Raw genomic sequence first — 26,151 nt, 5'->3', positions numbered from 1 at the left:
GAATTATCCCTCTCTTATATTCTATAGGGTTTATAGGCATTTCCAAATATATTGTGTGGAATTGTGCTTAAAAACATTTGTGAAAGGGCATAGGACTGAACACATCCCACATAGGTAACAGGTTATAAAACTTCATGTAAGGCCGACTTCAGTCCTAATTATTCATGACAAAAACACTAGTAGCACATAAGAGTTCAATGAAACTCTTCACATGAATTGAGCTGGGAATTTCAGTCTGTATGTCCAATTTCAGATGGTATGTCCAAACCAAACACAATATCCAGAGTTTTCTTTAGTCCCGCTACAGTCAATCTCAGCAGAAGCCTTACAGGAAAGGAACACAAGATCAACTGCAGACAAGTAGATGCACCTAGATAACACACCACGAGTGATGCTGAAAACTATTCTTTGTCCTAGACAAGAATAACCTACCAGAAGAGGCCATGCTTTATCAATAATGGGCTCTCACATCTTTTGCAGTCAACGCACAAAGTCATTTTGGGAAGATAAAACTGGGCAAAAATAAATTGCAATCAACCAACCTTGTATACAATTTTATCTAACATACAATATTGGTATCACATAAGGTTTATCTTTCATATTGTATTATGGTCTCATTGCAAGGCAATGTTTGTGGTAGAAAGTTACATTTTCATGGGTCAGCTGTTGGGGGGGGGTGGGGGGGGCGCGGCGTGGCATAGAATTTTAAATACCTAAACCTCTCCTCAGATTGGCAACAAAATTCACAAGCTTCACATACAAGCACTGGTTGGGACAGCAGCAATCTAACTTAAGTTACACCTCTACCATCTCCATTTCTTATATCAAACTTCAAATCCAAAACAGAGATCAGTTAAAATGTATGCAAGTTGATGAATACTAAACTAAATGATGGAAACCGTCTCACTGCCAAAATTTCTAAGAAGCTCTTAAGCATTAGTGCTTGTAGTTTTATCCTACACTAACTATAATGGTTCTTAAAATTGTGCCCCTCAATACGTCTCTTTTTACTTGGCAAGCACTAACTTTACTGCTTGCAGATATTTCCAACAGCACAGAAATCCCCTTGATGCACTCATACCAAAAATAGTATCTTCAGGGATGAGACAGCATCAAAAACAGAAAAATAAAGCAATGCTTAGCTGAGGCAGGTGTGTGAAACAATCTTCAGACAGCTGCGAAGTCACGGAGTTTGGAGCGAGAGAAGTTTTGGGAAAGATGAGAGGTGTCAACAGGAGAAAGATGTAAGAAAAGAAGTTGAAGGAGGGAGGGTGAGGCAGTGGAAGAAAAGGAGAAATCTCATTCTAGGAAAGTAATGTCAGCTTCTGAAGGGGTTTGAGATGACAAAGATGTCATCTCAAACTAGGAAGCAAGATAAGAAATCTGAAACCAAACCTGAAAAGCGAACGAAATACGAAATGTGAATAAAGTCTCAGTTCCCTCAACGGTAATTTGTCTCCAAGAAAGGTGCTGCATGTTTCCCACAAAAAAGGAACAAAAAATATCAGCGTAAGAATCCTCTTTGTTAGCTGTATTAGTGTTGTTAGTTCATTACTGTAGCTGTGGTACCAACAGCATGCACACCTCACAAAATCTGTTGGTGTGCTATGTGGATCAGCTCAGTATAAGGTACAGCGTTTGTTCTGAAGTTCAAGTTTTTAAAAGTTTTAATTACTGCTGTTCAAGAAAAACACAAACCTTTAAAACCACTTTTATACAGTATTTTTTGATATCACTTGTACTGAAGACTACGGAGAAAAGCTTTTCAGACCTTCATTACAACAAATCGTAACTATTTATATTAAGGTGAAGGTCTAGTTCTCGGTCAAAATTTAGTGTTACATATGTAACAAAAAAGCCAGGCTACTGCACGTTTAATTTTTCAGTGGATTTTTCATTACTGATGTTACTCTGTAGGTTTCCCACTGGCTGTGACACTTGGAACGTGCACCACATGACCTCCATCTTCAGAAGCCTCCTGTGACTTATTAACATCCAACAGAGCAGGCAAGGAAAAACGGCTTCTGACAGGATTCACCACTGCCTTGCTAGCTCAAGGCTCCACTGGCTATGTGAAGCTTCACAACAAGAGGATTTTTCCCTTAAGAATTTAGTCTGCCAAGTGAACTAACATGGATCAATTTAAAACCATCGGGTCTGAGGCCCTCTGTCAGATGGACTCTTTTCTACTGCCTGAGCAGCTTTGATACAAAGGTGCCAAGTCTTAACACTTTTTTGAGAATGTTGACCTTGCTTTTAACATTTTACCTAACATTATAAAACAAATTTATGGCTGAATTCCCCTGCATACCCAGAGCTCTGCACTTGCAAACATGTGAGGAAACACAAGTTACTTGGATACTATACCTATGTGAATAACCAATTTCACTGTCTGAGCATGTTTTCAGCATGCACACAAATAGCAGAGCAAGGTATAATATCAGTAAGTTTAGTTGAGTAGCTTCATCTACTAGCTACTATTAATGAGTATATTTTTCGTTATATTAGGGGACTGAAAAGGTTTTTAATATAATCTCATGACTCAACATAGAAAGCAGTTCAACTTCTACGTGAGCTTACATTAAATGCTTGTGAAAATAACTGCCTTTAAACCAGCACTTGGATTTATCTTCACTTCCCATTTCTGGGAAACCACTTGGAAAATAACATTTTGGATTTTATTTCTCAGCAAAGTACTGCAATAAAGCATATTTCATGCCTCCCAGAAAAACGTGTCTAAGGAGAAAAAAGCTTATGCTCACTCTTATTCACTCTCCTAAATAGGACACCTTTTTTCTCTTAGCCATAACCAGGAACATCCCAACTACACTCCCAGTTGGCTTCCTTCCACATACTACATCTACTTCAGCGGTAGGAGCTGAAGACCTGTCTTTTAGCATCAACCTTGCCTACTATACACAGGTGCCCAGATTAAACAAATCAATGCATCAGCATCCAGATTAGCTTCTACACAAAGGAGCAAATATCATTATCTTAAGCACTTATCTTAAACCCCCCCAATCTAGGCAGAGATTTGAAACCATACTAGCCCTGAACAGAAACACACCTAATCTGCCTCTTGCCTGCCAACACTGCCCAGATCCCTGCTAGTGGACAAAACAGCTGTAAGACTGGCACAGGGAACGGCAGCCCTCGCTGGCAGAAGCTGCTGCAGCAGAACGCACTCACACCAGCAGCGTGAAGAAAGCCAGGGTCTTCTTTCCATCGTAACCTGAGGGCCTGAACAGCCAAGCTGTGGCCTTCTCCATGCAAAGGGAGAAGGTAACTCACTCAAGTCGCTGCAATGGCCTTGCAGCCTGAATTCACACCAAAGTTTTACTCTCACAAAAATTGGTACATCATTAACAATGTCTCAGAATTCCCTGCCCCCTGCCTTTGTATGCCTTTTTTTTTTTTCCTTTCTATGCCTCAGACTGCCAGCACTACGTGGAGTCTGTTCCTGCAAACACACACACACACAAGTAGAAATTCACCATAAAAGCATAAACATCCCATAGAGCACACAATGCTTCCCTGCTTTGCACCGCGTTTTCTGTTCAGCCCAGGGTTGCACATTGGCAGAAGACCCTCTTGCAATTTCTGTGTAGCATTTTCTCTAGAAAGATCTTGATTGGTTTCTGGTGTTCATTATCCAGGCTTCTAAAAAGTGCCATCACTCTGGTACTTTTTATTGCCTTATCTCCTATGACACAAACCTTGTTTTCTGTATTCATACACCAGTAGTAGTTTTCACAAACACATTTGTGAGTACTGATCTGATTAGAAATAGAAAGCTAAACCCTCCTCTCAGATTCCATGTTCCGCAATTCAGTTTTATATAAGGAGCAGATACTGCATCTTGAAATCGATAAATGAACTCTAAGAAAAGTAAATCTTGTATAAATCCATATTTGTGACCTCTTGAGACACAGTTGTTCATAAATGCATGCATTGGTCAATGTTATAGACACCAGTACATGAATGATCTCTCCTAAACACTTATCTACTGCATACCAAACTGAGGGGTTTTTTTAACGTCAACTTTTTTAAAAATTAAGAGAAGGAAACATGGTTCTAAAGGAAAATATACAGCTCAGACCTAAAACATCTGTTTGAGTTATTCCAAAATACTGAAAACATATTTTATGCCTTGCAAGTTTTAAATTATTTAAATCATTTTACTGAACAATTCATTGGTGCCACGTTTCAGGGGGGGTGTCAGTTTAGAGAGAGGAAATAAACTTTATCTGTACATCAGTACTAAGAATTCTTTTTCCTTTCCAGAGGTTTACTGGTGTCAGACAACACCAAAGACTGGTCTCACTGTGCTGTTCACCATATAAAAACATGCTCTGAATCTGATGCAAGAGGAAGCAAATGAAACCACACTTGAAAATTTCTTTATGTGACAAAATGAAGGTAGACACTCCCAATTGTAACAAATGTGTAAGAGGAAAGGAAGATGAATTGCAGGATTTCCAATAGGACTATAGTTCTGCTCTTGCAAGTAGTAAGTACTTATCTAGTAGGTAGAAAAATTTGAAGATTTATTTAAATAAGCACAGGAATAACAGCAGTGGTCTTCTGGTAAAAGAACAAGAGACAAAGTGAAACTCCAGAAACCGGACTGCAAAGCAAAGCAATGAGAGGCAAAGGATGAAGGCGGTGAAGGAGACATGGGAGCGATGAAGAGCAAACAGTAACTAACCAGGGAAAATGAGCTTAAACATTGTGTGATGAGAGCATAATTAAGTATAAATGGTCACACAGCTCGTGTTCTTCAGGTGTAAGGCTAGAGAAAGGGAGAACACAGGCCAGTACCAAAAGCCAAGCACAGAGGAAGGAAACTGGCAGCCCTGCGGCAAGCAGTCGGAGCCTGCTGTTTCTGCTTTCCCACTTCACCACCTTCCTGTATCTCATGCTTCATCTCTCCTCCTTCTCACTTTAAAATGCACTGGTAAAATATTGTCTACATTACTTGAAAACCAACTAATTTTAAGAAATCCCAGTGAATTTCATGCAAAGCATGAAAACATTTTACCCCATACATGTCCCATACTTTGGAATTTGTACCATGGGGGAGACATGCACTGCAGCTTGGTATGGTTATTGCTTTGTAACATTATGTTTATAAGTAGCACCTTTTCCTAATGTTTAGGGGCCTATTCAAGGCACAGGTGGACTGCTCACTTGAACAAAGGCAACAGATGTAAGGAAATATCCAAAAGCTCCACAATTTGAATAGAAATGTTCTCATGCACTCCCATTTAACTCCATGTCCAGCATCAGTATGCTTAGTGCTGCTGAACCAGTGGTTAATCTAATTCATAATACATGCAAAGGCAAGATTTAAAATCAGTCTGGTTCTGGCTCCTACAGGTTTCAAATTTATGCCACCCACGACTGGGTGGCAAATCTCCATCAAAAAAAGCCCCAAAATGTAAATGTGAATTACTCTGTAAAAGTTCAGAAAGTGAATGTTATGCATAAGTCCCTAGTATTTGAGCTCTTTCACAATGTTTTGGGTGATATTATCTAATGCTTTCTAGATACAGGAAAATTACTTCGCTTTTCCTATGTTCAGGGGGAAAATGTATTCATATTTAATTTTGTTTAATTTCACTGTAGAAAGTGAGACAATATTGGGATTTTTATTTATTTAAAATCAGGTACCTGGTCCAGAATCCACTTTTTCAATTACAAACCACATGCTAACCTGTGTTAATAACATTAATATAAATAAAAATATTTATCCTAATTTAAAGCAACTTTGTACTGATTTGGCCACAGAAAACCTGTTTGTTTTCTACTTAAGGTACAATCATGCTTTAAACAAACATTTTTTGCCACAAAATATGCAACTGAGAAAAACCATCTTCTACCCAGTCTAAATCCAGCCTCCAAGTTAGCGTATACAAAAATGTAGACCTTACCACTTTGAAAATGGTATGATGACATTTCTAATCAGGTGGTTTAAGAATTTTCATTAACTTCACTAAGCTAATACTTCAAGCTTCATTATGAAGCTTGTTTCCATACCCAGATTATTTCCCACAGATCACACAGACTGTCTGTGTCCATTCGCTACGTAGGGTACTAAGGCTGTTTAACCTTTCTCTTTAGTTAGCTGAAAAACTCTAAGGGAGGTCCTCCCCCTCCCCAAATCAAAACACATTAAAAGTCAGTCTCAAAATAAGCCTAGAACTATGTTACTCAACAATATTTAGTATACCAGAATAAGTTGTAAGAGAGACTGCCATATACACAAGTGCTTAAATCTCAAAAGATGGATATACGTTGTACTTTTTAAATAAACTGGTGGTGACCAAGAGATAAGACAAAATCATAAGAAAGCGCAACAGTCAGGTAAATATCTTAAAAGCAAAAGGAAGTTATCTCAAGAAAAACATAAGTTATCTCAAGAAAAACTTTTCCTGGATCACTATTAATTTCAAATAGCTATGAAATTTCATATTCGTTACCTATCCAAGTGAGGAAAGTGTTAAAAAGAAAACTTGCAGGTAAAAAAAAAAAAGTAAATTAAGACATTTGGTTACACTCCTTGTTCCACTGCTTTTGAAGGGACAGCTTTTCAGCTTTTGAAGACAAGAATACATTGCATGGCATCATTACACCACATGCAAACTGCAATCTCTTATCAGGACTTTAATAGTGACAATATTTAGACAACAAGTAGAGCCAACCTTAGGGACAGTGGCTGCCACAAGCTTGGCATTGTTTCCTCTCCTAATGCCACATTTACTTTGCAAATCTCCTGTGAGGTACTGGGTGATCTCACCTCCTAGTCATCTCCCTAAGCCCAGAAGCAACTCCTAAGGTATATTCAGGTGCATCAGTCAGAGGGCATACAGATACTGCTGTGCCTCATACTACTCAGGAAGATTATTCTCCTTTTACCTAGCACTGGAGGAGGAAAAAGCTACATAATGTACTACTGAGTCACTGTGATATCAACAGCATCTCTGCTGGACACTTCAAACTGCACTGTAAATTTTGGACACAGTTTACCCCAATGAAGGCTGAATGCGAAATTGTGGAAAACTCCCCATCACACCAGTGACCTACGTTCATTTTTTTTCTCTACTCTCCTGCAAGGGCACAGAGGCAGTAAATCCTCCCTCAAGTCACTTACATGTTTTGGTAAAAGCTGGATTATATAGTGCATTGAATTACTCAACTAGTATCAAAGAGCCGCTGCAGGAAACACACATCATGTGCTCACACAATGTCACTGATATTTTTGCTCAAATCAATTCTACTCTAGAAACACTTTAAACCTTTTAGCATCTTAAAGTTGATTTTTGGGGAATGAAATATATTTATGAGAACTCAGCCTCCACTGGTTTTCTTAAGCAATTCTGCCAAGTGTCCTTTACAGGCTCACATAACAAAATGATTTTCAGCTGAAGATATATTCAGACCTATACACAAATCTAATTTGCAAATGTAATTTTATTAAGGTTAAAATTTGCATCCAAAATATGCACAGCATAGCACCTTCCAAAAATTCAAATAACATACTTTTGTCGGCCCCTTCAGCATCACATTGCATTGTGCGGTGCACCTATGTTGATACTTCATATCAAAAGCCCTTTAGGGGCAGGTCTGTGCATATGCTGGCATACTACAGTTTTAAACTGTAACTGGGTCAAATCTAATAACTGTTTTACTTGTAGAGGTTAGCAGTAGCTGAAGTCTGTAAAGTAATTTCACTTTTGTCAACGGTTTTGACAATACTTTTCTTCTGTAGTATTACTTTCTACTTAGCAACTGTCATTATTTACAATTCCTAAGTTTATCAGCTAATAAATTCATTATAAAATTTTACACTGAATGGTTTAATTATTGAATGGTTATTTTGGAAATTAAATCCTCAGTTTTCAACCACCAGCGTCTCACCTTCGAAATCTCATCAAGAAAGCCATGAAAATGCAAACAATGTTTAACAGAACAAATAAACCTCATCTCATGCCTTACAGTTAAAAAATTTGAGATCCAAAACCTAAGAGCCAGCATTTCTGCTGTAATGTGTTTTGACCAAAAGAAAAAGCCATCTCCCTAAACAGCTTAGTGTTGGAACAGAAGGATATGTTAATTTTCCCAGCAAAGACAGTCTTTATGATCTCAATCACCTACAGACGATATAAGCTTTTCAGATTTATAGTTATATAAGTCAGAAGAGTGTATTCCAACATATTTTTCCATTACCAAACTATTCAGGTATCCATGCTTTTCAAAGGCATGCAGTAGCTGTGCATCTGATATTCATTCATAACACAACTACTGTGTCAGAATGAAAAACAGCAGAACAGGATCCTTTGTTAGCAAGCACCTCTCTAGCCCTGTCACCAATATGTTAAGTAAAAGGCCTCTAATGCATTTTGTAAACATTCCTCATTAACACACGTCTATTTCCTTCTTATGAAATACTCAAATGTCGTTTCCTGCTGCAAATCATTCACAGCAGGTTTCACTTTCTATTGAAATTGGACAAAAAAAAAAAAGCAGTGAATGAAATTACAACCAATCTAACTACCAGAGCATTCGTCAGTGTAAACAAACCCTGAATTTTAAATACTTACAAGCAGCAATGACTGTCTTTAAAAATAGGTTATTATTTGGCACTTTTCACCCAAGTACACTTCTGCTTTACACAGGAGAGCTACCAACTGTAAACAGCTGGCAGGTTCTCCCCCTTGTCTGCATGAAGAGGGGGACTCTACAGACTAAGCAGAAAAATCACAGACCGGCTTTCCACCAGCATACTAACATCTCCCAGGTTTGGCCCACGATGTCATTGGCACCTAGTGTTGGAGAATCCTTGCACGTGCTTGACTAACCTTTCACAAGAAATCCCAACACTGTCTAAGAGATGGTTTAAGCCACCATCTCCCTAGCTTGCAATTTGTGTGTCTCCGGTGCAGTTCAAGAGTGGCCCAAATCTCTCTGGTGGAGGTTTAGCACAGACACCCTTCAATAATATTTTAAACTCATTATATTCATACAAAAAGTCTAGGAGACACCTTCCAGGAAAAGAAGTTTAGCTATTTCAAATCATTACAAGGGAAAAATAAGAAGGAAGAAAACCTAACTTAGTATTACACTTGATCTAACTTTTTTATGTTGGAATGGAGCAAAGAAAGTCACCAAACTTATTATTTTAAAGCAATGTATAGATAATGTATCAAGTTAATTGAATTGCTGTGGTCATCATTAATGCATGCAAAATTTGGCAAGCAGCACAGTGACTGGTAACTATTTCACATTGCTCACTTCTTAATATCCTTTTTGTTTGTTTCTGCTTCTTTGCCTCCTAATCTTTGATTTTTACCAAGATGCAGTCAGCTAAGATTCAAGCAAGCTGCAGGAAACACTAAGAAAAGTAGGTAATACTGCAAAAATGTGTTCTAGGTAATTCATAGCATTGCTGGCATCAGTCTCTTGCTCAGACAAAAGGCCAGACACAGGGGAACGACACCAAACATTAGGCAGAAGAGTTTACCAGTATCATAGTAATTAAGCTAAGTTTGTTGTAATCAAAACTCTTCAGGGATACACCAGTAAGAAAGTGAATGCTTCCTTATGTAGACCCCACACAAAATAATGTCCCATTTTAAACGGGGTGCCCAGTTTTTTATTTTTGAATAAGCATCCAACTGTATCTTGAATATGACCTCATATGGCTTATTTCAAGACAAATTAATTTTTTTTTAAATCAAAAACCTTCTCAGATTCTCTTCTACAAACTTTACTAAGACCTCAATAAGACAAGTAGAACTGAAATATGTCAAATGGGTTGATTCAGATAGATCCAAAACTAGAAAACACAGAGAAGAAAAAGAGGTAGAAACAAGTAAAACCAGGAAGAAGCATAAATGCCCAATAAACATAAGAAATTATAAGCCATATATTCAAAAGTTGAATTAATACTTTTACAGTAAACAGAGCATCAAACAGCAAATAATGAATATACGTTCCTCAATCCAAAGGCATGTGGTGACACTCATTTTTCAACAAGAATACTAGATCACTTTCCACATGCTAATTGATTTGAGACTCCTGAAGGACAGGATGCCATCCAGAGGGACCTGGACAAGCTCAAGAAGTATCCCACATGAACCTCAGGAGGTTTAACAATGCCAGATTCAAGGTCCCGCACTTGGCTTGGGGCAGCCCCCAGTATCAGTACCAGCTGGGGGATGAAGGAATTGAGAGCCACCCTGCAGAGAAAGACTTGGGGGTACTGGTGGATGAAAAGCTGGGAATGAGTGAGCAATGTGCACCTGTAGCCCAGGCGGCCAACCATATCCTGGATGCATCAAAAGAAGCACGTCCAGCAGGTCAAGGGAGGTGATTCCGCCTCTCTGCTCTGCTCTGGTGAGACCCCACCTGGACTACTGAGGTCTGGAGCCCCCTGCACAGGAAAGACATGGACCTGTTGGAGCAGTCCAGAGGAGGGTCACAAAAATCATGAGGCGAGATGGCACCTTCTCCTGTAAGGACAGGCTGAGAGAGATGGGGTTTCAGCCTGACGAAGAGAAGGCTCTTGGCAGACCTCACTGCAGCCTTTCAGTACTTAAAGGGGGCCTATAAGAAAGATGGGGACAAACTTTTAAGGAGGGCCTGTTGCAATATGACAAGGAATAACAGTTTTAAACTAAAAGAGGATAGATTTAGACTCGATGTAAGGAAAAATAATTTTACAATGAGGGTGAGGAAACACTGGAACAGGTTGCCTGGAGAGGTGGTAGATGCCCCGTCCCTGGAAACATTCAAGGTCAGGTTGGACGGGCTCTGAGCAATGTGATCTAGTGGAAGGTGGCCCTGCTCATTGCAGGGGGATTGAACTAGATGACCTTTAAAACGTCCCTTCCAACACAAACCATTCTAGGATTCTGACATGCGTCAGCACTAAAGCACCTTGTACAGCCTGCTGTCCCCTATTACCTACAAATCTGGAGATATTTACTATTTCCCATACAGCTGACAAGTACACAGGCTGTCCGTGACCTGCTTATATTTAAATACGATAACCAAAGCTGCTCTGTCACTTCTTCTTTTACCATCATCCAATAATAACAGTGGCTTATTCCTTCAGGTACAAGAGTAGCCAAGTGTTCAAAACAACCCGCCCATCGCTGTAAAAAGACTATACTGGAGTCCACATGGTTTAATGAAACATTAGATTTGAATATGACTGTTACAAGCAGACAGAAACTGTAGTCCAAACCACTCATTAATTCTCTCCCTAGAAATATTAATATAAATGCCAAACAGAGACAAAGCAAAGCCTGAACATGACTTGCACAAGTCAGTCTTTTCCCGTGCCAGAGCATACCATTACAGAAAATTAGTACATAAAGGAGGAACACAAATTTGGGTCTGAAATGAGGAGCACCTTAAAAACATACACTCTCATAAAACAAGCCCTGAGCTCAAAGCAAAGTCCAGTCTGACACTACCATGAAGTAATATTAATTAAATCAGAAAAACAACCAGGTACTTTGGGTAGTAATAAAAGTTAACGGTAAAACATTAATTGTTGCCATAGATGTTAATGTAACTTTGCTATAAGCCTTAAAGCTTATAGCTCTATGGACCGGAACAAGTCTTCCCTACCCAGATGGTGGGAAATTAGTTAGGAAACCAGGACAAACGACTACACTGAGCTTACCCAGTTCCTGGCTAGGGAAATAAGAGGCTGGTGTGCAATGGATGATCTTCCCCAGAGCTGAGACCATGCAGCAACACCAAGTTCTCTTTCTTTCCTTCATCAGTCACTCTCAGTCCCAAAATATAAAATGGAATTAACAGGAATAAAAACAAAGGGGGGGGGGGGGGGGTGCGGGGGATGGGGGGGACACATGAACAAACAAAAACAAAACAAAAAAACCCCGAAAATGTCCTTTGTCACATGGCAGTGGCATTTTTTTAATGCAGAATCTAATAACTACAAGCAGACATCAGGAACAGGAACAGAAGGCAAAGGTCCCCCAACTCAAAAGAGGCAGAGGATCATTAAGTCAGTAAAAACAGTAAATCCTCTAGTTCTACAACTGTGTCCTACTTCAATCTCTGACTTGAATACTTAATTTGCGCCACTGATGACAAAAAAAGAAGAGCATTGGTCCAAAAATCAAGAACCATGCCTTTATAAATTCCATGGAAAAAAAACAATCTCGCACCTTAACGAGATGTGAAATTCAAACACAATTTGCAACAAGCTTTTTAGGCTGATGTCAAGCCCATTTCATGTGCTAACTGGAAATACCAAAATGACCAACAGGCCCAGGCAACTGCAATAGCCATATACCATTTGCTTGTAGAGTCATTGTAATTATATGCCTATGTCATTTGAATTTCTAAATCCCAGAGCAGACAGACAGAAGAACAAGCATAGAACCCAGGCAGCAAGCAGGGGAATCTAGGTCAAAGCAGGAGAGGGATTGTCTTAGAAATTAGCTTGAGTGCAAGCACAAGAGAGCATGGAGTAGCTTACACAAATGGTACTTTAACTTCTCCTCTTTCCCTCCCTCTTCCATCTATTCACTGTACTAAAGGAAAACTGTCACGCTCTTCCTCTTTGGAAGCCTCCAGGCTTTGCAAAAAAGGGGAACACCACAAACAAAAACCCATGTTTCCTGCCCTTCTTAAAGGTGAACAATTTCACTATCACAGAAAAAGATATACACACAAAACTATTCAAAGTTCATATGGACTTCATCTGCAAGTCACTCATTTATTGCCTTCTGGCTTTATTTATAGCTTATGTTTATGTTACGTTGACCAACATTTGTAAATTCAGGGAGTTCTCGGTTTAGTCATCAGTTTCACAATCACCTTTTGGTTACTGAAATGCTTGTATTGCAAGTATTGCAGGGAATTAATTCCTTATTTAAAAACAAGGTTTAAAAATATTTCTACAGACAGACATGTGAGAAGACATAAGTCTTAAGCCCTGTTAAACCTACTCAAGCTCCAACTGTCCTCTTCCTCCAAAACTTCTTCCACCTCAAAGATAAATACATGCTACCGGAATTCAACGCTATGAAGTTCAGTGTCTCCAGGATACACGAATCGGATACACCTAACAATTGGACACAATCATCTTAGCAATAGAGAAATGTGCTCAGAAACTCAGTTTGATTCTCTCATATTAGCAGTTTTTTATTAACCTTGACTTTCCAAATCTTCACCTTTGCTGAAAAACCCAACACAGCCTACATTATTTAAGGACTAAAAGTCTTCCAATACTTACAAAACATCCAAAGCACACCCTGATTGAGAATTTTTCATTAGTGATCAAATACTTGTGGTACATTCAATACTTTGTGACATGGTCAAAACCAAGGATTATTACCATTTTCACCTACGGGAAGCAAACATAACTTGAAAAGTTATGACAAATCTTTAAGAAATTCACAAAGTTTCATTAGGAAAGAGCAGCATGGCGACAGTCCACTAGTATTCTGTCACAAGAACATTCAAGACCATAACCCTGAAATATTCAGGCTTAAATATACAAGCTCTTGTAGGAGCTGTAAGTTCATGCTAACGGTTTTAGATTTTTTGAAGCTATATGCCTAGCCATTTGTACAGACTCCTTGATGATGATTACTGCAACAACTTATTGCAGATAAATACACTAAATTTATCTACCATTTGCAATGCTTTCCAATGTGACACTATGGCAACCTATTTCTATAAATTTTCAAGGACTTTTCAGAAAGGTGTTTGCTGAGCTATACCATTACTCACCTCACTTGTTCACCTACCTCATCACTTTGCCCAAAACTATGATTTACACTCTTTGTACTTGGAAGGCATTTTTTGTTACGATTCAGAGGAGGCTTTTTGGGAAGTTACTGAGTGTTTGATCTTTATGTAACTCTATACAATCACAAATAATATCTAACAAATAAGGTCTTTCATATCTGCCCAGCATTTCAACAATTTTGCAACAGGCTAGTGTTTTCACGCTCATTTTGTCCAAAGCATTTCCATGGAGAAGGAAGCTGAAACCTGTCCATATCTTCTGTTTCTTCATTCTCCCATATTCACAGGTATGCCTTGAAGGAGTTCAAGCATCATTCATCTCAAAGCAGTCCATCTCACTGGAACACTGGCAAACATTAATATGCTACTTCTAAAAGCAATTGTACAGCTAGTTTCTTGAGCAAATGGCTAGGTTTTGGGTTTTTTTTAGTTCCTACCACTAAAAAAGCTCACAGAATGAAGATACAGAGCTCTGTTTCTAATGACAGTCTTGTTTTTACCATTTCATTTCTCTTTCTCCATTTTTAATGTCTTGGCATGATCCCCCAATGTTCTGCAGTTTTAACATGAATATATTAGTGAAAGTGCTCATATTTTGTTCTATTACCTCACTCACATTAAATTCACCAAATAAAACATGAAACAACTGAGGTTAACTCAACTGCTTCAGTTTTACTGAAAATTGCCTAAACATTTTTCCTCCTCCCTCTTCCTGGAAAAGTATATAAGTCTTTATAATAACTGTTGTTCTTTGTTGTGTTGATTTTGGTGTATCTCATGCACATCTGCGCAATCTTCCTGGAATCTGTTAAACCTGAGGGAATACTAACACACCACGATCCTCAACTTCAGCGTGACTTTCTGCTGCATCATAGCCCAGATTTCCTTTGCACTAAGAGAAAGACCAAAATGATCACAAACTACATGACCTTAGAGTATGTACTCAGTATTTTCACAGCAGTTGCTTGCTTTTACACAAACTAGCCTTTTAAGTGTCACTGGAGAGTTAGCTACACTAGACTTTATATGCTTTTAAACAATTAGATACTTGTTTGATTGGTAGCAGTTGATATTTGATCCCCTTGTTTGTTTTTTTAAAGTCATGATTGAATATTGTATGTTACTTCTAGACATCTATTACAGGATCCCTACTCGGGGGTCTATGGCTATGTTCATATTAGATTAGTTATGTTATAAAAAACACTCCGTGCTCAGTTATACATTGCTTAGAATATTTAAAAGCAGAGTACACAAAGCTCTTTTCCTGACAATATCTGGACACCATTTTCCCCCACAGCACCCCAAACACAACTCTCTGAGGCCAGGGAGCATCTACTGATATCAACGGGCACTGAAATTAGACCTCAGATTTCCATATATTTCTGCAACACATTAGTTGTAAACTTCTTTCAGAGAATAGGGACAGCAACATTTTTTTGCAGAGTACCAAACAGCAAAGACTGCTGTTTGAAGAGTGTGCAGGGCTTACAGAGCTGAAAGAACAAGTATCAACATTATTTGTTGATTCTGGCACACAGGTAGAAAGGAAGAACCTGACAACCCTGCGGTAATGAAAAATGACTCTCCAGCATGGAATTCATAATGAAAACACTGTCTGGCACCCCGTGTGCGTGGGAGGGCATTTCATGCTCCGTCAGGAACTCAATGCAGCAACAATAAAATTTACTGATAGAAAGGTGAATGAGTGGGGATGGTTGAATACTGCAGAACTCAAGGAAAATCAAGTTTTAAGTCATTTTAGAAAGCATGATTTAAAAACCTTCCTATCTCTATATAATGGAGTCCCTCTTTTTTCAAGCAGTCAGTGTAAAAATAAGAAAATCTGTGCCATTATATCTGAAACAGAAGAAAATCCTGTAAAAGCTGATATTAATATTCATATACAACGTACCCATTAAAAACATACTCACAGGGTTACTTGCTTCCCTGTTCTTTATTTACATGTTGCTATTCAGCCTCACCTCTGATTCCCATCCATGCCACATACACCCCTCTTTTTCTCTAATCACTGAGAGATCAAAGAGTCTCTGCGAACTGGAGCACAAAACGTATGAAAACTTGACTTGAACTATGTCAAAGCATCTGAAAACAGCTCATTTACCCCCAGCTATTAAATGCAAGTTTCACCATTACTTTAAACATTTTGTAATCAGTATTTCACAAAGCTGTTAAAAGTCTTGTGACTATATAGACAGTGTACAGCTGCAACTTGTACCATGTACAGGGTTTTGTTGTAATTTTCTTTAAGGAGTTCAAAAACATCAGAATATTTCCAAAAAATTGCCATTTCCATCACCACGTCTCTCATCTGATTTTTCCCTTCTATCTTACTTCCTTGAAGGCACATTCTTCATTTACAGTTGACATGTTTCTGCTGTTCCCTCCACTAGCATGCTTAAATAGTCATTGAAATCTGTCATATTAAGCAGAACATTCCACTGTGAGACAAAAAATTCAATAACCATTTCTGTATAAATTCAACTGAAGCATTTAAAAGTACTGGACATATAAGGCTTATGGAGTCACCTTGGCTACAGTTTATTTACACCTCACCAGTAACAAGTACTTGCCAACTTCTGACATTACAAGACATCTTCCAGTACATTCAAATGTGTTAGAGGCTGAGATATTGCACACACTAATTCCATCACCTATTTGGTCAACAGTTTGGAAAACAGAGCATTTCTAAACCACATTATCCTTTTTGTTTGCATCTATACTCATTTTAATATCATTCATATTTTGTATGCATTTAAGGAGGGCAGTTCAAAGACTTCTTTTAGAAATGGCAGAATGACTTGGTTGTAGTGGCAGGAAAAAGCTGCGGCACTGTTTTTGGCCATTTGCATATATACAAGTTCAGTTCAAGAAGGCTGGAGATTTAGGACTGTATTGGAGTTCTTATTCATAGGAAAAAAATAATGAAGAGAAAAGCTGAAAAGCAAAGAACAACTTGAAAAATATAAGCTTTTTTAATTCTCACACTGCTACAAGCAATCAGAATTTCCAAAGTAATAAGTAGGTTATCAGATATGTAATTGAAATCCATGCACTTAACAGATACTCTCAGTTAACCATACAAACAATACACTTAAAACTACTGAAATAACTCAGCATAAGGTTAGCTATACATTTTAATACAGTTGTAATTTTCCCCTCTGCTTTCTTAATGGCCTCGAGTTCACCAACTGCTTTAGGAAGCCGATTACACACACTCACTTGCAGAGGTTAGTAAAAAATACAGATCAAAATATACTGTCTAAATACAGCATACTGCAACCTCCACTTGTGCGTGGCAAGCTTCCACAGAAGCACGCAATGGAAACAGCTGAACAGCAGAGCCACTACGCACCTAAAAAAAAAGCGTGCTTGACACAGCTATTGCCAGGATTGCACGGGCTTGTTCAATTTAGCATCTCCACCTCTGCACAAGCAGCTGTTAACACGCACATAGTTCCCCTTATTAAAGAATCCCACACACCAGTGTCTTTCAAATTTGTCACTGCATTTTTATCTGGTAACTTTCCAAGAAAGGTGGCAAAGGGCATAAATATGCCAAGACTAAAGAAACCAGTGATTGTAAGCAGTATTGCCATCACTAAAACTGAAATACCAAATACCAGTACCAGGAATAATTAGTCTATTTGTGCTATACTGTGGTAACGAACATAGTAAAAAAGATCCATGTATCTGCATCCAATTTTACTTTGGGAAGAGAAATACTAAATATGATGGATGGGGGAGTGGGGAGCATTAACCAATTATTCTACTTATATAAATTCATATTCTAAAATAACTGTAATTTTAACGGAATGTAAAGAGTGCCAGAAACATACTTGTTGGGTTACATTCAGCCTTAATTTAGAACTTGTTTACTGGCTACTCAATGATGCAGCAATAATAATTTGCACTGCAAAATACTTCTTCAAAACTGGACTGTATTAAAAAAACAGGCTGGTTATGTTTATGTGACACAAAATATGAAAACCTCAGCAATTAAGCCAAACATACAATATTAAAAAATTCTGTGTGTTAGGCATAGGTATTAAAGATTTGAAGCAAGCATACCCAGTTTATTAAATAAGACATTGCTAACATATTAAAAAGAAAAAAAACACACCAACAATTTTAATTCCTCTTCTACTTGCACAATCAAAAAGAAATTTCATTTTTAATAATAAATAGAGTAAACTTGTAAAAGAAAAATATATTTCACAAAAGCTTTGCCTTAAATATGATTTATGAGGACAAAAGATGTTCAGCATAATTAAAGGGTAAGTGGAATTACCAGGTTTATCTAAGTTATACTCAAAGCACTTTAAACAAGACAAAAGATTTAGAATAATAATTAGATATTTTGGTCAACAGTAATCACTGAACCATTTCAAATTCTCAGTCGCGCTGCAGCCCTGTTTCACTTGCACACTCTTACATTACCTCTGTGTCTACTTATAAAAAGAGAAGTGGATAAAGTTAGGTATTAAAATTATGATGTCTTTAAAAAAAAAGGAATAATGCTTGAAATATACTACATTTGCATAAATAACTGGTTTTGGTGCTACTTCAGGTAATTTTTAGACCTTTTCCTGTGAAATCAGGGTAATGGTACCCTATGACTCAGAAGCAGAAACTGAAGCTGAACTGAACATATGCTAGCAATGACAGATCAAACAGATACGTAGGAGGTTGTGAACAATAGACTGGAAAAAGCTTTTACATATAGAATAACTAATCATAGACTTACAGAATATACTTCAGGCTGTGTAAATCAGAATAGTCACACTAACCCACCATAGCTTCCCTGAGCTTTACAGGAGGTTAGAAAAAACAACAGATTTAAAAAATAATTGACAAAAATTTACAAGGGCAGATACATGGGTGAATTTCAAGTACTCTAGACTAAAGAAACATGCTCTGTGTCATGCTGCCTTACCATGTATAGGCCCAGGGTTTCCAATTCCAGACTATTTATGTCAAAAGTGATTTCACCAGACAGCACTCACACAGTTTGTCATCTTCACACATTTCATTTACCTTTAATTCAGTAACTTTCAATCTCTTTTTTTTTTTTTTTTTAATTTATCTATGCTTCTCACACTTTCAGAACTCTCCTACCAGGATTTTTCTCTGCCCTTTATTAACCCTTCCAGTGTACATCTAATTCTTCTGCTTTCTTAATTCTTTCCCACTGTTTTTTCACTAATGAATGCTCATCCATCAGTCACAACTTCTACAGCACATCTACCATAAAAGTCCTCTATACTCAAGCAGCAGAACACAGGTGTTACTCAGGATACAAATAAAAGGATCCTTACCTTTCCAAAATCTCTCACATCAAACAAATCAAATGCTTCAAAAAGTTCACTTTTCTTCATCCCAAATATTTCACAACATGCCGAAAGAAATGTCCTTATATTCTTCAAGCAAAGAAACTAGAGGAAAGAAAACAAAAATACTAAGCATCAGGTGTGCCAATTAGCAAGTTGTGTGTTCACTTTGGTCACAAATACATTACAAAATTCACCAATACAGTTTTTTGTAAGTAAACACTTCCACTATGCTGTGATCTTCCACTGGTTCTAATACAGCCGTAAAAGTTCCCTTCAGACTCAAAAGGATTAACCATATTCTGAGCAGACACTTTATGAACAGACTATTTTCTCTCTTTTTATGTAAACAAGAGAAATGACAATACCCTACTAGATACAGTCTACATACAGACTTACTTTTCAGTTCTCTACAGACATGATAGAACAAAACAAAGTTACCTTAATAAAATTATATTAACAATGAGAAAGTTATTCTTCATGCATACATTGTCTTCAGCTGTTAAAATAAAAGTCTAGGTTTAATGTTTAATGAACACATGTGCACTGTTTTAACACACTAAAGACATTATGAATACATATTCTCCATCAGGAACACAGGGGCAGATGAAAATTGCAATTGAGAAGTCATTTACAATTCATCTAGTGGAGACTTAAGATCTTCAAACCACCATTTCTGTACTCAGTCAGTCTATTTCCCTTGAAGTTACCCACATGCATCAATGATCATCTGAGCCTGGAAAAGAATAGAGCTTCTGCCACAATGCTGTCCTTATAAGGCTTTTAATGCATTTTCCTGTAGACTACTTTTTTGTAAGACCTTACTAGTACAAAAGACATCTATCCATAGCACTGCACAGTAACTATCCACAGCACTGCAGTAACTAAAGAGGGATATCTAAAAAGTGCAATGTCCATTCTTGATAATAATTAGCACCATAAGGTACTAATACCTTACGAGGACATTAGCTCCATAAAGATGCTGTTGTGGAGCATTATGAACCACTATGCAGTATGGTTCAAAAGAAAATACGGTATCTTTAAGCAACAGTATTTCAAATGACCCAGAACTGTGCTCTGAACATGCATTTTAAAAGCACCGATACAGCAACTCCATATTAAAACTGAGTTCTTAGAGTTCTCCATGTTGTAGTGTATTCATAAGAATGAGGATCATTTACACTAGGACAGATGACAAAATTTCTATGTTCCAACTTAATGTTGTTTATAAAAGCAGCATGTTTTTATATTAATACTGAGTATCACAGCCATACCTTTCCTGAGTGCAAAGTAATAAATACCCAAACTGCTCACTCAGGTAAAGTATCTCCCTGCTATACCTTCAGCATGAGACAACAAAACACCAGTGCAGCAGGGAGCCCTACTTCATATCTGACACAGAACTAACCAGCTAGACACAGAAAAGGCAGAGCACCTGGTAGGTCAGATTTACAAGGTTACATGTGTGAGAGCACCAATTCAACAAAAGAAGCTTCAAGAGCTGACAACTCTAGTAAATAGTTTGGGACATCAAGACAACAGCCAACAAACTCATTGCAAAACATCACAAAAGCAAAACCTGCAGAAGCTGAAGCTTCCAGGAAGGCATCTACGACCAACTGCCACATCAACTGTAAGATGCCACCGATGTACCAGGTGGAGCTGTAGCCTCCACCCTTCCTTCCCCTCCACACAGCCCTGTCTGCACGTGCTCCCAGCTCACATGGAGCAGCCACTGCTGGACTATGTACTGGGCTGCTCAAGGACAAGACTGCATTGATGCCAGACTGCTTTTGTGCCTAGTGAAATTTGAAAATGAGCCTAGCTTGCTTAGTCGATACCACAAGCTTCTCTGATTTTGCAAACATTATAGTTTGCAAGTCAAAATTACATGGTTAGAAGACTAAAAGGCATAAAATCTATGTGCTTCTTCCACCAAGATGCTGCCAGGAAGAACCAGAAGATGAACTGGTTTGGAAGTCCACAGCTTTAAAAACAAGATGGCACATACAAAAGGATTACTGTTTTCTGATATATTTTTCCTCCCAAGTTTTTTATTATTTTTCTTAAAAGCCTCAAAAGCCTCTAGGTTTGTCCAATGTAGAATACTGATCAACTTGAATACAGATTTACTTTCTTACACTGAAATTCTTACAACCACTGACAATTTTTTTCGTCCCTGGAAAATTCAGCTGCCTTTTTAAAACCTATGTTTGGAATTTAGATTAGTTAGTGCTGAAGTCTGCCAGCGCCAAGAAAGCTTACAGCTGCATTAAGTTGTTTGCCTCTAAAAACAGAAAGAAGTTAGGGAGCTATCACAGCCTAAAATCTGGCTTAGATTTGCTAGAGAGTCTTCTAGTGAGTCGCATTTAACTACTTAGTATAGCTAAAAGAACCATTTAATGTATCAGTAGTTATGCACAAAATGCCCTTCCCATTCTGCAAAATTTCTCTGATTACTCTTAACAGAGGTCTCCTACAATAAAAAATAAAGCTGTCAGCATTTTTTCAACAAGATTTAGCGGTTACTTCAAATCTGGAGGGAATTTTGTGACATCAGTCTTTTCTGTTTAAATTACCATTACTGTGAATTATATGCAAATAGATGGGAGAGTGTATTACAAGAAATTAAGTTTCTTTTAGCCCACATGTTTAAAAGGAAATGTTAAAGTATCTACATGGTAAGTAATAAATTCTTTGGAATATTCTAACATAGAGACCAAACAACAATCTAACCACTCACCTCCACTTTTTTTTTTTTTAAATACTCACCGATTCATTATGGTAAAGTGCATTTAACGTGCATCACATGTTAAACAGGCTTGACATAATTATAATCTAATAATCAATAACCATATGACAACACAAAAGTTACATTTCTTGTAGGCTCTAGAAACCACAGACTAAGCATTTGTCAAATCCGCCTGCACTTGAGATGGGACATCATCAGTGAGTAAGCACCAAACAGTGCCCTTAGCAGAACAGGCCTCCTGATAAACAGTCTGACCCCCCTGCTCGTTCAAAGATGTAGAGAGTTCAGATGGGCATTTCATGATTCAGTATCCATCGATTTTCTCTTAAGTGAAAACAAAAGGCTTATTACTAAACTATTAAGCTAACCACAGTAGCTACAAGGATAAAACAAAAAATGTGTGCATATTTATACGCACTCATTTTGCAATAAAATGTATGAGGCAAAACTTTAAAAAAAAGAACCGCATTATATGCTATTCATATTTTGGAAATGCTATTTGTTTATATTACCCAGAAAACTTTCAGAAATATTTCCAAAACTTTATATTGCAATCATCTAAAGAAACAATTTTCCTCAATGAAAACAAAGATTTTTATCTCTGTAGTTATTGTATGAAGAAGTACAAATTAGTAAAAGAAACCTCCAAATTAAAAAAGAGCATATACCTAAAACTAGGAAGTTCTATAAAAGGCAACCCTCCTCACTGGCAGTAAGAAAAAGGCACCATCAGTCTGCAGTCTCTCATTAGTAAGTATAGTCCTCAGGATATTTGGAAACCTACTAAATTATTGTGTTTCTTTTTCAAAGAAAAACATTATACTTTGGCACACCACAAGGGAGACCATTAAAGGCATAAAGAGCAGTTGGGTACCCAGTTCTCTTAGAGATGCAAGGAGAGCTAGACATTTCTCACTTGGTCTGATCTCAAAAAGTCTCCTCCACAGAAAATATCTTTCAGTACAAGAACCAGTTTCTCTTCATTAAAAGATAATATAACTTTAAAATGTACTCTTGAAAAAGTTAATGCTGCCCTTTTTTTTTTTTTTTTTTTGTTAATTGCATGGCTGTATTAGGAGACAGCAGTCCAGAATTTTCAATACACATATCAGTAAAAATATTGCAGTAGGGTAGTGTAAGACACGAGTCTGAAAAAAAGTTTACACTCGTAGAAAATAGGGCTTGTACCTCGCTCATCTCCAGGTATACCATGAGAGGAGAGCACACACAGCACCCAGACAGAGACTGGCAAAAATCACAACCCGCTGGGATTCAAAATCCCAACACCTATTTTCAATATTAACGTCTATAGATTATCACTTCTGAAGCACCCTAATATTTCTGAAGCACCCTAATGTTTCACAGCTTTACACTAAGCTGTTACACTACTACAAACCAATTTAATGTCATTGTCAGAGCTGCTGAAATGGTACAACTCTTGTCATAAACCACTGTGCTTTTATGGAACAGATTAGAGTTTTAGTGCCCTCTGGTCCGTTCTGCGCTGACTTTAATTTTGTAAGAGGCACAAACACAGCATTGACTGAAATGAAAAGTAAGTTTGGGGGAAAAAAAATCTACCACCTAAAAAAGCAGGTATGGTTTATATAATTGGTACTGCATTTGTCTGAGCTTAAATTGGAATAGAGTGGGCAAACCAAAGTACACTAAGTTCCATTGAAAAAGCATGCTGCTTTCCACCATAACATTTGCTACTTCAGACACAAAGAAACATTTATTTGAGGCTTTTTAAACACAGTACATGGTTATGTGTGCTGACAGAAATGTGTAGAAATATTTTACAAAAGGGTACTGAATAGAAATGACTGATTAGACGCAAAAAGCACAGGCAGGACTATAACTGCCCACAGGGAAGAGGGATTTAACTAACCAGGCCTCTAATGAAGTGAAAGATGAAATGCAAAAAGAAAAAAACCCCAAAACTCAATTTCATATATCCTCTATTCATACTATCTTATGAAATACATTTCAGCACTGAAGTACTTCAATGGAATACAGTTCTATTTGATACAGACCATAATATTCAGTATCTAGATTTATCTTTTGTACTAAAAGCACTCCTAAGGGTGTTAAGAGACCCACACAAAGAGCTCTGAAGATCAAATTTTGCCATGAGACATTTATATGAAATTCTAACAGAGCAACATCAGTCAGGCAAGTGAAAACTGAAAGGCTAAGAAATGATGAGTACTAAGGAAACATAGAGATCTAATCCACATTCAGCTTTCTTCTTTTATTTTAATTACCAATAGTGGGGAAAAAAACAGCTATTTCTATTTGTTTCAACTTCCACCTCCTTTTCATTATAGTGATTTAGTCACAAGCAAGGAAGGAAGCTTGGGTAACTCATGGTTTTCTTAATATTTGTATCTGGATGAACAGATGTGCATAGGGCATTTAGGACAAACCAGAGAACATACTGAAGCCCAAGCATCTGAGACAGTCTGAATAGGCTATAAAGGGGTATTAAAAACAATAGATCACTGTCACTATGTCAGGGAAGGTTGTATTTTTCCAGTGTGATTCACTTTTGCTGACATTGCATACCCATTCCTTCATCACCACAGTTTCCAGGCTTTTTTGCATGTCACATTCACGGCCCTGCATAGATTTCAGGGGGTTCCCCAATAACTGCACAAGAACTGAGGCCAGTCACTCCTAGCCACCATCATGTAAAAGCTATAATAAAAGAGTAAAAACATAGAAAAAGAAGGACTCTGTTTAGCCAACTGTCCACTAAGTCCACTTTGCCTCCTCTGGGAGAAATAAGGCATGTCAATTAGGCAAAGTCCAGAAACTTTCTCCTCCTCTTCCTCCTCCAAATGGCACCACTTTATAAACTACACAGCTGAAGCTATTCACCTTTGTCTAGTCTTTAAAATCTTATAGGCATAAAAAAAAAATGGTGAGATTTTATGTAACTGCAAGCATTTTATGACAAAAATAGTTGAGCAAAAGCCAGACATTCGAAATAAGTATATAAAAGTAATCAGATGAGCAAATTTTGCTTCAATTCACACATCTCAGAAGGCACAATCACTTTCTTTTTTTAATTTGTGAAATACTGATATTACATGCAAGGAGGTGCATACAGGGTTGTGAAGATAGATTTTTCTATTAGTCATTTATGGTCTTAGAAAAGCAGAATTACACAAGAACTGGAGGCAGAAGAATAGAAGAGGAACAGATCGTTGCCGTAACACTTATGTGCGCTTCCTACACCTCAGTACTTACTGCAAAACATGGGCTCCTGACCTCTCCTGCCCATTTCTGGGAGGCTGATGAGAACAGATTAGTTGGGAATATCTTGATTTGATTTCCACTCTGTTCCTGAGAATATACGTAAAAAGGAAAATAATGCAGTAATACCTCTTAAGCATGAGGAGAAATGTGACAGTTGTTATAATGGATTTAACTGGTAGAATCGCTTTTCTACATTCTGTCACCAAGATTGATATGTGCAAGTTGTTTCAGTGAAAGAAAGCACAGAAACAGAAGAACTTGTCTCCTCAAAGTTTCCTTCCTTTAAAGAGTTGGTTAATGCCCTGAAGGTTACAGATTTTTCCCTTCTTGCTTGTTTTAGTATTTGTTGTAACTGTGTTGACAGGAGTAACCTAAATTCCATACTAACACTGTTGGAATCCTACTAAGTCCAAATCTGAGAGACAGATCCCAAAACTCCGTCTTGTGACCAAACAGCACCTTCTAGCCACAAAGTCAAGATACTGTGACCATAATGAAGCTATGAAGCAGCAAGACAAAAATTGTACCTTGAACCTATGTACATAAAAAAGCAACAGTAACTAGAAATACATGCCCAAGGGTTTCATCAGCTCCTACATAATGTGTGCACACAAGAAACATTACATTTTTTCAGCCACATCCAATAGGAGATGGAAGAAAATCAGGTACTTTCAGAAACAGCTGCTCATATCAAGGGCTTCTTTCCATAGGCCAGCCTGGATGGTTCCCTGACACATGCCATCTTTGCCAGACTAATCCCAAAAGCAGAGTTACTGAGATAAGAGCATGTTATACTGCTATTAGATGACACTTTTTTTTTTTTAAATGTACCTAAGTTCATTAACAACAGATTACTAGGTACTCAGACAAAGCAAAGGCCCACTGTAGTACTGGCAGAATTCTACATTCAGGGTTAACAATTCAACACAGAAATCATTCCTGGCTCCTTCACAGATTTCAGCAGCCAAAGCAGATTAGATTAGTTCTGCT

At 37.7% G+C, this 26,151-nt stretch overlaps 1 protein-coding gene across 2 annotated transcripts in view; it reads right to left on the bottom strand.

The window, feature by feature from the left end:
* Window positions 1-26,151, bottom strand: part of VAV3 (vav guanine nucleotide exchange factor 3) — a 171,563-nt gene that overhangs the window by 120,122 nt on the left and 25,290 nt on the right. For both annotated transcript variants that reach the window (XM_040610281.1, XM_040610282.1), the window contains exon 2: window positions 19,134-19,250. In XM_040610281.1, coding sequence (XP_040466215.1) covers window positions 19,134-19,250 — 117 coding nt within the window. The remainder of the gene's footprint in view (window positions 1-19,133; window positions 19,251-26,151) is intronic.

This window comes from Falco naumanni, chromosome 11 (genome assembly GCF_017639655.2).
Source record: "Falco naumanni isolate bFalNau1 chromosome 11, bFalNau1.pat, whole genome shotgun sequence".
Taxonomy (NCBI): Eukaryota; Metazoa; Chordata; class Aves; order Falconiformes; family Falconidae; genus Falco; species Falco naumanni.
The sequence above is the reverse complement of the archived record's forward strand: the minus strand, read 5'-3'. Positions and strand labels throughout refer to the sequence as shown.